The sequence below is a fragment of the Belonocnema kinseyi genome, chromosome 6, assembly GCF_010883055.1.
Source record: "Belonocnema kinseyi isolate 2016_QV_RU_SX_M_011 chromosome 6, B_treatae_v1, whole genome shotgun sequence".
NCBI classification, from domain to species: Eukaryota; Metazoa; Arthropoda; class Insecta; order Hymenoptera; family Cynipidae; genus Belonocnema; species Belonocnema kinseyi.
In genome coordinates this window covers 92,224,206-92,238,324 of record NC_046662.1, presented here as the reverse complement: position 1 = coordinate 92,238,324, position 14,119 = coordinate 92,224,206, and the positions used below count along the sequence as shown (strand labels likewise).

Genomic DNA, 14,119 nt, shown 5'->3' with positions numbered 1-14,119 from the left:
GTTTTATGATTTATGTGAATTAGCATAAATCACACGCTTATTTACATTTTCCTTATTTTTATTGCCTAATGAACAAATTAAAATATATGTTTTCAATTTAATTTTTTTTTGTAAAGTATTAATTTTTTTTGTAAAGTTTCGAAAGTAGATCAGCAAAATTACAGTTTCTTATTATTAAAACTTAAAAATTTCATTTTTTTCAATAGTAAATTTATAACGTTGAAAATTCTTAAATTTTAGAGATTTATGAATGAAAATTCTTCAACTTTGATGATTTAGGAATTCAAAAATCAAACTTTCAATTCATCATTTGATAAATTAAGATATTTTGAATATAAGTAATGAAAATTTCACCATTTTTACTTGTAAAACATAACATTTGTATAAGTTATTGTTGTAAATTGTCAAAATAAAAAAATCTATAAATTAAAGGATGTAAAAATTAAAGTACTGCAACTTTAAGAAGTTTAGATTAAAAAAATGCATTTAAGACGAGTTACAAATAAAAGTTCTTAAACTTTGGAAATATTGAATTATAGATTATTGAATTTTCGATATGAGTAATCTGAAACATTCTTTTGGAATAATACTATTTATAAATGTAATATTTACATTCTTGAGTCATTAGGAATTTCAATTTAGAACCATTAAATTTTGAAGATTTACTTTAATTTTAATTGTGAATTACAAATTTTGTATTTTAAAGCGTTGTTAATATAAGTTTTTCAAGATTTAAACTTTAAAGTAATACAATTTTTAAGACTTACAATTGCAAACTTTTTATTTGAATATATTTGCAGTTTACATTTTTTAATTCTGAAGATGTATTACAGAATTTTTAATTTTTATTGTAAATTTTTTAAATGAAATACTCTCTAATTGTAAAGATTTCCAGAGTAAACATGCCTCGAATTGTGTTCGACTTGCTGAAGTCTTGAGTTTATGTCCAAGACATCGATTCCTGGCTGCATCTTAAAATTGAGACGAGAGATAAGATAATGTCTTACTTTTATGATCTTAGCACAGAGATTTCAATTTGGCGGAAACTTGTCTTAACACGAACCTCTTTTGTAATGAATTTTATGTGATGACTAAATTATTTATTTTCAATTTGAAAATTTAGAATCTGAGGTTCTGAACGACTATGACCCTAAACATTTTTACCAAACAAATTAAAATTGTAATTCTCAATAAGGATCTCCAAAGTCATGAGAAATACGTAAACAACAATATTGTCGGTATCGTCGTCAAAGAAGTATAATACAAATGAAGATTCGTAAATAAATTAATATCATTGATAATTGTATAAAAATATACAAAATTGCTTAATCATTAACAAAGATTAGCTGCTATAACAGTCGACTTCAGTAATCAGAATGTATTGATTGGGGGTAGTTCAAGTCGAAACAAAGTCGAAGAATTTTTACTCGGGTTAAAATTCACAGCTTAACAATTTTAAAGAGGCATTCTTTAAAACTCTTTAGTTTCAAAAATATAGAATTGCAAATTATGCGATTTTCAAGATATATATTTTTAACCCGTTAACGCCGAGAATGCCCCTTTGGGTACAGCACTCTTTCTGCAATTATAACTCATGCAATTCAAGGTAGAGAGAATTAAGAGACACATATTTTTGATGCTTAAGATCTCTTCTTTCTAATAGTGGGCATGAAAATGTTATAAAATGTTTTTAATTATGAAAAATATCGTTTAAACAAAACAAAAACACGATTTTTTCTAATTTTTTGTCATAAAATCGAGTTTTCCGAATGGTTCCCAGTTTGCAATCTATTTGAAACCTCAATAACTGGTGGAATAAATGCCTAAGCTTTCAGAATACCCGGTTCCGAGATCAATTTTTTTATTTTAGCGTGTTCCAAATGGTTCGTTAATGACAACATTTTTGCGAAGATATTCGTGAATTTTTTTCTCAAAAAGTATGATCTTTTAGAGAAAGTGCAAAAGCAGAAAAAGTTCTTAGAATCACTCACAGAATACGTGCGAATTTTTCCAGAAAGTTTTAAATTATTTTTGTTTGATTTTGCAATTTGTCAATATTTGAAAAATAAAATAATTGCTCCAAAAATTCTAAAATAAATTCAGGTGAATTTTTTGTTCGATTCTAACAACTTTTTATTCGCGATAATTTTTTCTATAAGCTCATGGTTCTCAAGAAAAAAACAAAGAATTCACTTGCATTTTTTTAGAATTTTTGGAGCAATTTTTTAATTTTTCAAAAATTGACAAATTACAAAATAAAAAAAAAAATTTAATTTTGTGGAAAAATTCTCACGTATTTTTTGAGTGATTCTAAGAACTTTTTTTCTTTTGCACTTTCTCGAATAGATCATACTTTTTGAGAAAAAAATTCGTGGATGTCTTCGCAAAAATTTTGTCATTAACGAGCCATTTTGAACACACTAAGATAAAAAATAGATCTCGGAACCACGTGATCTGAAAGCTTGGGCATTTATTCCACCGGTTATTGAGGTTCCAAGTAGATTGCACACTGGGAACGTTATGGAAAACTCGATTTTATTAACAAAAAATGAGGAAAAATCGTGTTTTGTTTTATTTAAACAATATTTTTTCATAATTAGCAACATTTTATCATATTTATGCCCACCATCGGAAAAATAGAGATCTCAAGCCTCAAAACTATGTCTCTCTCAATTTTTTATACACAATTGAAAATTCTTTAGTTATATCGATTTGCAGTTTAAATTTGTTTAATTCTAAGTATGTATAAATAACAATTCTGAAGCTTCAATATGGACCATGTGAATGTATCGATTTGAAGATTATTCTATATCATTTAACAATTCCAGTCACATCCTATCATTTTAAATGCAAGCTGCATTAATGTTGATAATGCTGCAAATTAGTTATTAGAAATGAATCCCTTGTCATCCTATTATATGCTACTTTCCTAATATGGATAGCCATATTACACACATAGTACTCGTAATCATATGATATCAGTCAAACATGCAGCATAACGTGATCCTTCTCGTCAGCTTGATGAGAGTATTAAAACAAACCACGAAGTCCTCCCGACGCGCTAACCGATGATCCATTCGGATGCAGCAGTTCGGTAATACCGCAGGGAGGTGGGGATGACAGGTATGCACTACAACCTACAACCCATCACCGGTTCACCGTGGCTCTGACCTATACATGATGCATAGAGATCAGGACTGCCTATTTGAATTTCCACTCTATCACTAATGCAAGTTAGCCTCGAGCATCCAGGTAGGATTTCAAAGGGACCGACACGTCCGTGTAATAGCCAAGCTCCAACTCTCTCTAGCCCACACTAAGCCACCAAACGTTACGAAATCCATCCACTCATTTCGATGCATGACATGAAGTACAAAAAAAGTGAATACGAACTAGCGAAACCGTGCGGTATTCTGATACTAGATTCTCATTCGTGGATGGGATCGCAGATCACACTTCGATATTTCTCCTTTTTCATCAGCTGAAACGCGATTTCGAATCAGCAAAATCCATGATGTGTGTACTAATATTTTCTCCGGTTGAAAGCTTTCCATATAAAACAAAAGCCGTTTTCTATAAAACCTTGTATATCTTTATTTAAATTGTGAAGTACATAAATAATTTACTCGTTCTTACAGAGTTTTCCACTTGGTACATCTAAGTTACATTTAGATTTTTCTACCGTTCAAATAATTGAAATATCTTTGCCACGCCTTAATAACCGCATTTAAGATCAAGCAGAAAAAGCATGATATGGTAAGACCGCACAAGAACAGAATTTGTGTGCTAATATTATCTCTGATTGGAAGCTTTGCATATAAACCCAATTTTACTTTCTGAAAAAAACGTTGTATAATTTCATTCTGATTTAAGGGATTTAAATAGGTGACTTGTTCTGACAAGTTTTTCTACTTGGTACAGATAAGTTACATTTAGATTTTTCTCGGGTGAAATAATTAAAATTTCTTTACGTCTTAATAATCTCATGTCATCTTAAGTAGAAAAGAATATGCTATGATAAGACAACATCAGAACATAATCATTGTACAGTACAAGTCCGATTGCTTTCTAACCTCGGGGCTGTAGGGGCGGAAAATTCTAGGAATTGCGGGCGCAAATCATTAGCAAAAGAGCACACGTAGTGGGAGAACCACAATCAGTGTACGTGCCGTACGTGTGATAACGTTTTAAGGGGAGTGTACACTAATGGGAAGTTTTGCTTATAAAACTTTGTTATTTTCTGAAAAACGAAAACTATAACTAATTTTGCAACGTTGCAACATTAGTTAGGTTGTAAAAGGTTACAATAATTTACATTCTTTGACGGAGTTTTCTGCTTAGTACACGTAAGCTACATTTAAATTTTTCAACCGTTCAAATTATTTAAATATCTTTACCACGTCGTAATAACCGCATGTCATATCAAGTAGAAAAGGCGCGGCATGGTAAGACAACACAAGAAGATGATGATGTACTATTATGATCTCTAATGGGAAACTTTGCATATAAAAAAAATGTTACTTTCTGAAAAACGTTGCACAACTTCATTCAGATTGTAAGTGATTCAAAAAGGATATATTGGCTAGGTAAATAATTTGTGTGGGTTCTGGTTTTTGTCAAGTGTCAGATTACTTCAAGTGTGAAATTTTAATATGAACAGTTATATTCTCATTTTGCAGTGTTTTATTTTTGTTTCTGCTCAAAATAATAACAACAAATCGACAAACCTTTGAGGATCGGCGTTTTTCTGTGTTGGTAGTTATATTATGCCTGTTGTATATTTCGAATGCAGTTCAAATTAGTTTACAAGAGAGTTAAGGTTGTTTTCTTGTATTTTTGGCCCATCACTATGCAAGTTTGTTCGATTTTGAAGATGCAATTTAAAACGGTCTTATGTGCACTTTTTAGATGTACCAACTTCGCCTTTTGCATTTTCTAAGCTGATGGAAAGCATGGGAGTGCTCTTTTAGGTAGGGGAAATTAACATCAAAAACGACAAAAATTGGTTTAATTATGAGGGTTTAGTGGACCATCCCAGTGAGCCAAAAAGCACTTTTTTGTTCAAAAATCGTTTCACTGTTCAATTTTCAAGGGATTTTGGTGTCATTTATTTAATGAGCCTAAAACTTTTTTGCATATTATGTAACTGGTATTTTTTTTAGCCAGACCAACATTTTGTATTTAATGTGAAATTACATTTTTTTAATAGCATGTCAAGTGTAATGCTGCTTTAATGATTCTGAAATTGAATAAAACAGGACTGATGTCAGTTTAATAAGAATTCTATAATAATTATTATGAATTTGACAAAGAAAAAAATTTGTTTGTAATGCTATAAACAACTTAATGAACAAGTGTAAGTTTTTGTTGACTTTTTATGAGTATTTGCTAAAACTGATACTTTTTGCATAAAATATGATTTTTTAACGGAATCCAATAAAAATATTTTACAAATGACATTTGTTATCTTGGTCTTATATTCTAATAATAATGGGAGGGTACAAGTTTTATGCAAAATTTGACTTTGTCAGTCTTTACCAAATTTCTACGTTTTGAGACCCCCTAAGTCATAAAAAACGATTTTTAGGAAGCTGTCTCTGTCTGCAGGCACCATAACTGTTGAATGACTAATCAGATTAGATTAGTGAAACTTTTGTTTTTTTCCAAAGATTAGTATGTTTATTCTCAATGTTATTTTTTACGATTCAAAATAAAAATAGACATGCTAGCGTGAGGTGGTTCTATAGAAAATACGGGAAATAAAAAGTTTGATTATGAAAATGTTCGTGTATTTGTAATTTGATGTACATTTATATTATATCACAAGAAGAAGTCATTAGTAAGCCACTTTTAGTCGATTGCATAAAAAACTGTAATTGTACGTGTAAAAAGATCGAAATAGTCTATGATGACTATCATGAAAAAATGGTAGATAGAGACATTTTGTTTAATTAAAAGCTTTAATAAATAAAAAGTTTGGTCAAATTAAAAAATATGATAACAAGGACTCATTAAAAAGAGGTGTGTTCATTTACAAAGGTATTTTAAATAATTGAAAAAGAAAAATTATTGCTAGATCATTTATATCGTATATTCATTTTCCTCAAATTTGATGCAAAAGCTATAAATTTCAATAACTAATCTTTGTAAATTACAAAAAAGATACTTGTTCATAAAACTATTTATAGCATTACAAAAAAAGTCCTGAATAAAAAAAACATTTCAAAATTATATTTATTATACAGTTATAAAAACTAAAAATTTGATTGTATAATAAATAATAAAATGTTGCTTTGGCTTAAATAAAAAAGGTGGCAGTTGCACATTTTGCCTGGAAGCCTTGCGGTCATTAAAAAAGTACATTCAAAGCCGTTCAACATTTAACTGTCGAGCGATTTTGATAAAAAACTGCTTTTTGGCATACTGCAACTCATTAATCATCTACTAGTCTTCAGATACCTCTTAAATTATTTTTAGATAGTGAGTTAAAATTACCCAATATTGTGGGTTGTTGTTCAAGTAATTTTAGGATTTTCTATTGAGAGTTGTCATGGACTGTAGTTGCCTGTTGCTGAAGATTGTTATTGGTCGTACTTAAAATTAACTATTGACGGCCATAAGGGCTTGCTATGGATCGTTATTATAGGTCATTATAGGTTTTTATTTACTGTTTCTATGGTTGCTATCTATTTTTTCTACAAGCTTTTATTGATAGCTACTACGGGTTTCAATTGAAAGTTGTTATAGGATGCTTTTAAATATCTCTAGGGTTTGTTATTGACCTTTATTTTCTATTGCTCACTTAAGGAAATATTCTTCTGTGTCAAAATGGTGACTCTTAACACAAGTGGAATTTCCTCTCAAATTTAATGTTAAGCGAATTTTAAATTGCCTCAAAAAGAATATTTTTACAGCAAATACAATTTGTTTATGAAAAAATTCATCTAGCATTCGGCTAAATTATTATGTTTATTTGAACAAATATTTACGTGATTTGACACAAAATATGCGAGAGGATGATGCTTTTGTTTTAGGACAACTTTTTGTCTTGAGTACTAGGGGTTGCTAACAATATGCGTTTTTATTAGACCGGTTATTATTGATATTGTCTAGAGGTTTCTCTTGTACTTTGCTCATGAACTTTTGACAGTGCTAAAGTTTATTATTATTGGTGATTGTGAGTTTCTTTTGATTCTTGTTTGCAATTTTTATTCAAAGTTGGTATGTATTATCATTCGTAGTTGCTATGAGTTTCTATTGATTCCTGCTATAGGTCTTTGTTGACCGTATCTAGGTTCTTTAATTTAGGGACTTTGGGTTCCTCATTGACCATTGCAAAAACTTATTATTGACTGTTACTAGGAATACTTTGTGGCAAAATATTTAGTTTAAATATATTGCTAGTAGATAATTTGTATCAGGTGGATTTTATGCGGAAAGTTTCTAAAGTTTGGTTTTTTATAGATAAGAGAAATAATATTTGTCTGTGCTAATGTAGTTGAAAATTGACATGATTATCTGCGAACAATTTTACCATGTAAAGAGTAAAATTGAAAAAAAATATTACTTCTATATTGCGGGAGGAAAATTTAAAAGTTTTTATATTTAGGCCATTTTCAGTGACTTGTACATTGAAATGATATGCAGGAAAATAAATTATAACAGAAAACCTTCTATTTTGGAAGAGATACTAAAAGAAGAATGCTAAATAGGTCAAATCAGTTTCTAACGCAATTCATTTTGAAGGTACATTTAACTCTCGTAATTATCCTGCAAACGTTTCGCTCACAATAAAAATATTCCGCATTCATTTTCGCCATTCGTGGCCGTTGGACCATTTGTGAAAATCGGGTCCTAGTGAAACTGTAAACAAAAATACGTCGTTCACTATTCGAGAAACGGAAGATTTGGACGATATAAAGGCAGATTAAACCGAATGGCCAATGGTCATCAATGGGCAGCTTGGCGTTGAAATGACAACATTTTCACGTTCCCAAGTCGGGGAATTGCGGGTATTATAAAGGCTACGACTTGAACGGTGACACAAAGCAACTGCTCACAATGTACGAATTACGAAGCCCATCCTATCTCTCATTGTTGTTCGGACGCTATATTCTCAGCTGGCCTGTAAATTATGGAAATACGTATACGGTGCACCACAGTTTTGCAATGAATTGCTGAGTCTACGACGAATATTTCTCTGGAAACTACATGGCCACTGACAAATCTCGTATGTTATCATTATTTACTCTGAAAGATGGAGCCAGGGAAAGATGGAGTTATCGGGTTATGTAACAATTCATAACTTGTAGGAGGGGTATCGTAACGCAGAATGTGAACTCACAAATTGAAAATATAAATTCCTTTTCTTATATTCTCTCTTTTCTATTTTATAATAATGCATCTGTTCATTCTTGTTCTAATCTACTATGTATTATATTTTTTGCTTATAATTAATCGCTGCTAATTGAAAATTCTACTATCTGGTAGAAGATTAATCTATTTTATTACATTTTTTGGGTTGAAAATTAAGTTTTTGAACTGAAAATTCAACTAATTTATTTTTGCTTGAAAATTGATGGTTTTTAGTTGAAACTTCGACTACTAATTTTTTCATTGTTAATTCATGTTTCTTTTAAAATCAACTACTTGGTTCAAATTTGAGGTACATTAATAAAAATTATCATATTGCCTTAAGACTTAACTATTTTAATACATTTATTTTTAACTGAAAATTTGGTTGCTTGATTTAAAGTTGAACTGCTTATTAAACATTAATTTTATCATTTGAAGGTCCATATCTTTTTTCGAATATTAAACTGTTTGGTTGAAAACTAAATTTCTTTTAAAAATTTATACTTTTGGGTTAAAAGTTCTCCAACTTTTGTTAAAAATACGTCATTTTGGGTTTCAAATTAATTTCTTTTCGTATAAATTTGATCTATTTGGTTAAAATTGCAACTTTTCTGTTGAAAATTATTCTGTTCTAATTTATCATTAAACTATTTTATTCAAAATTTTTTTACTTAGATTAATTTTAATGTTTATGATTATAAAATCAAACCTTTTTGATTGAAATGTCAGCTTTTACATTTTTCGGTATAATTTTCTCTTTTTGGTTCAAAATGTACTAATTCTGTTGAATATTCGTCTTCTTGAGTAGAGGATTAATCTGTTTTGTATTGAGTATAAACTATGTGTTGCAATTGTTGTGAAGAATAAATCTTTTTGATTTAAAATCCAACTACTTGATTGAAATTTGAACTTCTTTGGTAAAATTGTATTTTTTGATTGTTGAAGATTCATAATTTTTGTTCAAAATTTAATTTTTTGTTGAAAAATTGATTCTTTTGTTGAGAAATTCTTTTGTTGAAAATTAAACTGTGTCATTGAAAATTTAATTTTTTTGTTTAAATATTAGACGATCTTGTTGAAAATTTAACTTTGTAGAATGAAAATTTAAGTAATAAGTCCTTTCATCGACCGGTCCTGTTTCTGACAAGAAGTAGGGGAGTAGAGGAAGTAAGGGAAAAAGTGTGGGAAGTGACGAGAGGGGAAATAGATGAGGAATAATTTGGGAAAGGGAAGGAAAGCTAAGGTTTAAGTGTGGGAGGAATGTAGAAGATGACAGGGAAAGTATAGAAATGGAGGGAGAGTAGGTTACGAAAAGTACGGGTGGTTCAAGATTCAGCGACTCATTTACATCCTAATAGGTTACGAAACTATTTTTCGTAGGCGCTACTTTATTAAGTTAAAGTTAGGCTATTTTTCGAATAATTTTTCGTTAAAAAAATAACTATTTTGTAGAAAATTCGTCTTCTTAGATTGAAAATTCATCCTTTTTGATTGATCATTGGTATCATTTTGTAAAAAGTTCTTAGTTGAAAATTCAGATGTCTTCTAAAAAAAACGAGTCTTGTCAGCTTGAAGAATCGACTACGCGGTTAAAAATGCCACTCCTAATGATTGATGTTAATTCTTTTTTATTTATAAATTACCCCATTTGATTGAATGGTCATCTTCGTAGGTAAAAAATTCAACTACTTGGTTTAAAATGGAATATAATTCGACTTAAAATTAATTTCTCCCTTTCTGAGAGCATTTTGGGCTGTAAAGTCTGTTAAAGTATTATGTTTTCTATGTTTTGTATTTTTTATGCGTTTTCAAATTAAATCAAAGCACAAATTTTCTCTCAAAAAGGAGGGAGGTAATCACATTTGTGACGTCACAACGGGATTCAAGCTTTGTGTGAAGAACTGTGACGAAGAATGGGATGGTGGAAAAAGTCTTCGGAGTATCATGACGTAATTTGTGAATGGTCCCTATGTTCACTGAATGATAAATGGACGATAACTGATGCAGGAATTTAAAAAGAAAATTATATTGCAGTGAAACTAATCAGCGTTGGACAAACTTGGTTAAGCTTATAAAATATTCGATGAAACGTGAACGAAATTTGTGTAAGTCCTTGATCCGATTTAACTCGTGAAGAGAGGTAGTACAAGTTCAAATTACTAAGGGGTGATTTGCATAGTATTTTTAAATTATATGCTGATTTTTTATAGTGTTTATTAAAACGTATGAATCGAAAAAAGAGTTTTCTATAAAGTAATTACATTTTTGTGATCTAATATAGACAAGCAAATGAAGAAATAATATTAGTATTTTGCTTTCTTCGGATGTGTAGTTAAAAATTATTTCTGCTTTTAGAATTAAAAAAAATCCTTTGAGGAAACATTCTTTGCAAACATTTTGCCTCAATAGTAAGTATACGAGTTTGTGTATGGAAGCTGTCAGCTCTTTCATATGCAATGTTTCGATTTTTCCTCCCAATAATGATTACATCGTTAGAAGGTTGGTCGTATCCTGAAAATTGCAATTTCTCTTTTCTTTTTAAGCGTTGCACAAGCTGATGTCATACAAAAAATATTGCCTCTAGAGAAACTGTGTAAAATTACAAGGAAAAGAACGTTAAATAAACTATCTAAAGTAAATACGTTTTCCAATCATAAAGGCCACCTTTGAATTTTAGAATCTTTTTCGAAGAAACTGAATGCCGTTTACGAATATTAAAAGTACAATAATAATTTTATCTGCAATTTTATAAATTAATCTAACCATTTTTACACTTTAAAAAAATGTAGTGTCTTTTGAATGATATATTTTCCAGGAACAAAATTCCTATGGAACGTCCGTCAATAAAGAAAAAATAGACGAGGAGACATTCTCAATCCATTAGGCGACACATTATTTCTGCTCGACGAGCATCTCGTAAATTCACGTCGGTCGTAAAAATCAGAACTCACGGGTTCTCCAACGTAATGTCTGAAGAAGTTACCATAAAATTGTTGGCGATTCTGAAGAAAGAAAGGAAATGAATTATTATTAACTTACGATTCAAAAGTAGAAAAAGTTCGATTTATGGCATATTTTCTACGTGAAAAATTTGTATATTCAAATAACTGAAATTATCAATCATCTGTTTAAAAAAAAGCAAATAAATTCGTTTTTTACCATTCTTTGCTTGTATCGGAACCTAGAGATACGTGGCGGTGAATTAGATGCTGAAACTATATGACTCAATGTGAATGTAATAAGAAATAAATTCCTAGCCAGGTGGGACAGCACGAGTTCAAAGGGAATGGTGCGCTATAAACTCGCTTCAGCAATTACGTTTTTTTTTCTTTTGTCAGAAAATAAGCTTTATAGATGTTAATTAGTTCAGCTTTGAACTGGAATTGCGAATCCAATTTTATATAAAAATTTATTACTCTACTTTTCTAAAAAAAAATATCACTTTTTCTGGTAGACTGAGAACGAGAGATATTTCAAGGGACCAGGGTATTCTGATTTTTCAGGTTTTATCCTCATAATATGGATATCGGGTTATGCTTGATTTTTTTTTAATTAGTAAAAACTCGCCAGAAAAATCGAGTTTTACTGAAAAATAGATATTTTGAAAAACACATCAGGCAGTAGTAATTGAAAAATATTTGAACTATTGTAAAAATAGTTAGAAACTTTTGATTATTAATACTTTTCTGTATTTTCTGTACACTATTCTTCTTTTGTTAAACTTTAAGGGTGCTAGGAGAATAGAACATTCTTTGTTTGTCCTACGTATCACAGCTTCTTTTTTAGTCTAAGAAAATACACATGAAACAATAGCATTTAAACGAGCATTTAAAATAACTGTTTCTTTTGTGTACTTTTTTTTGTCAACTAACACACATTAAACAATACAATTACCAAGTAACTAAATAATATATTAGCCTTTCAATAATTATTAGATATTCTTACAATGTTCATCTACAACGCCTTTATCTAAATCCATATCTTTTATGGAACAACAAAATCGTAGTATTGTTTAATTAAATTCTTCTATCTTGGAATTTCGCTATTTGATGAAACTGTTAGCCCTGTTGTTACAGCTGAACCTACAAAGTCTTTATTACATTTTTTATTAGGTTTTCATAAAAATTAGTAAAGTTTTTGATCTGCGGTTGAAATTCGATTTCAAATGTTTATGCTATGAGATTCCTATTTTTTATTGTTTGAGTTTTTATAAAAGAAGTGGGATTTTTCGAGCCATTTTCTGCAACATGCCAGTCTCTGGTACTTTTTTTGTAAACTAAAACACATAAAGCAAGACAAATACCAAGTAACTACAGAATTATTAATTAATTTAATTAAATTATGATTTGATGAAATAATTAGTCAATAATTTTTAGGTATTCCTTCAATGTTTATAAACAACACATCTATAAAATTAATTCCATCCCTTTAATGAGCCGATAAAATCCTAATATTGATTAATGAAATTCTTCTATCTTGGAATTTCGCAATTTAATGAAACTTTTAGCCATGTGTTAAAATTGAACTCACAAAGTCTTCATTATATTTTTTATTAATTTTGCATTAAAATTAGTAAAGAATTTGATCTGCGATTCAAAGTCGATTTTAATTGTCGATACTATGTAAGGTTCCTTTTTTTATTGCTTAAATATTTTTTTCTTGATGAATTAAGTGGGATTTTTCTAACCATTTTCTGCAATAGACCAGTTGTCAAGCTTACGGGGGATATCCATCCTAAGTCTGGGGGCTTAAGCAACAGTTGTTTATGATGACAAAATGGGATACACGGTAGCTCCCTGTAATTTAGCTGCGAGTCTGTGGAGTGAGAATAGCATAGGGTTCCATGTATGGAACAAATTGGCATAATCAGCAATTTACTTGTTTCTCTTCTCGGCGGGATTAATTTTATGAATTGCAGTAAACTATAAATCTTCCTTAAGCTTTACTTAAATTGAAATCGCTAACGTTTATATATGAACTAAATTATTATTCAAAATAAATCAAGTAAATAACAAAAAACTGTTTAAGAATACAACTCTTACAAACATTATGAATTCTATAAACTTATAACAGCTCTTCAAATCCAAAATAAAGACTCTCAAGCTGTCCATATATCCTTCTTTCTTCTTTTTTTTCTTTTTTGTAGAAGAACAGATCCCCGAACTTGGATGAAATTTTGCCAAAGTTGCTGGAAACAATCTCGCCCAAATCCCTCTTAACGCTGGAAAAACTTTCTAACAAGGATATAAAGCCTCGATCCGAGAGGCAGCGAGTAGCTTCGTGCATGGAAGTTTTGCTTACTGGTTCCTTCGACACGCCAAACTTTCGTGCGTTCACGACTTTACTTGCAATTTTCGAGGAGAAAAATATATAATCGATATATCTCGAAGTATTTCCATAATCGAATCTTGTTCCTTGTTCATGAACGGGAAATTACGGGGTGACGGCATCTGCAGCATTAATTACAAACTTTCCTTTTAGCAGTTAGCCTCGGGCCATCAATTTCGGACTTTCAGCATAATCATGTGATATAACAGCTTCTAAAAGCTCAGTCTCTAGCTCCTTCTCCGAAAACTTCTCGCATAAATTTTACAATCTGTTCCAAACTTATTGTCAATAGGAAATTATTTTATTAATTATGAATTAGGAATTTAAAACGTGCTGCTTTATTGGAAAAAAGTCCCCAGTTTCGAAAGCGATAAGTAAATCAGGGTGGTAATTGACCGGAAATCTATAAATTAGCCTTTTATTTTGAGCACCAGGA

The 14,119-nt window shown here is 30.1% G+C and overlaps 1 protein-coding gene across 1 annotated transcript in view; it reads left to right on the top strand.

Annotated features, from left to right (window-relative positions):
- Positions 1-13,729, top strand: part of LOC117175499 — a 135,689-nt gene extending 121,960 nt beyond the window's left edge. The window contains 1 exon segment of the mRNA XM_033365206.1: positions 13,502-13,729. Coding sequence (XP_033221097.1) covers positions 13,502-13,729 — 228 coding nt within the window.
- Positions 13,730-14,119: the final 390 nt, after the last annotated feature.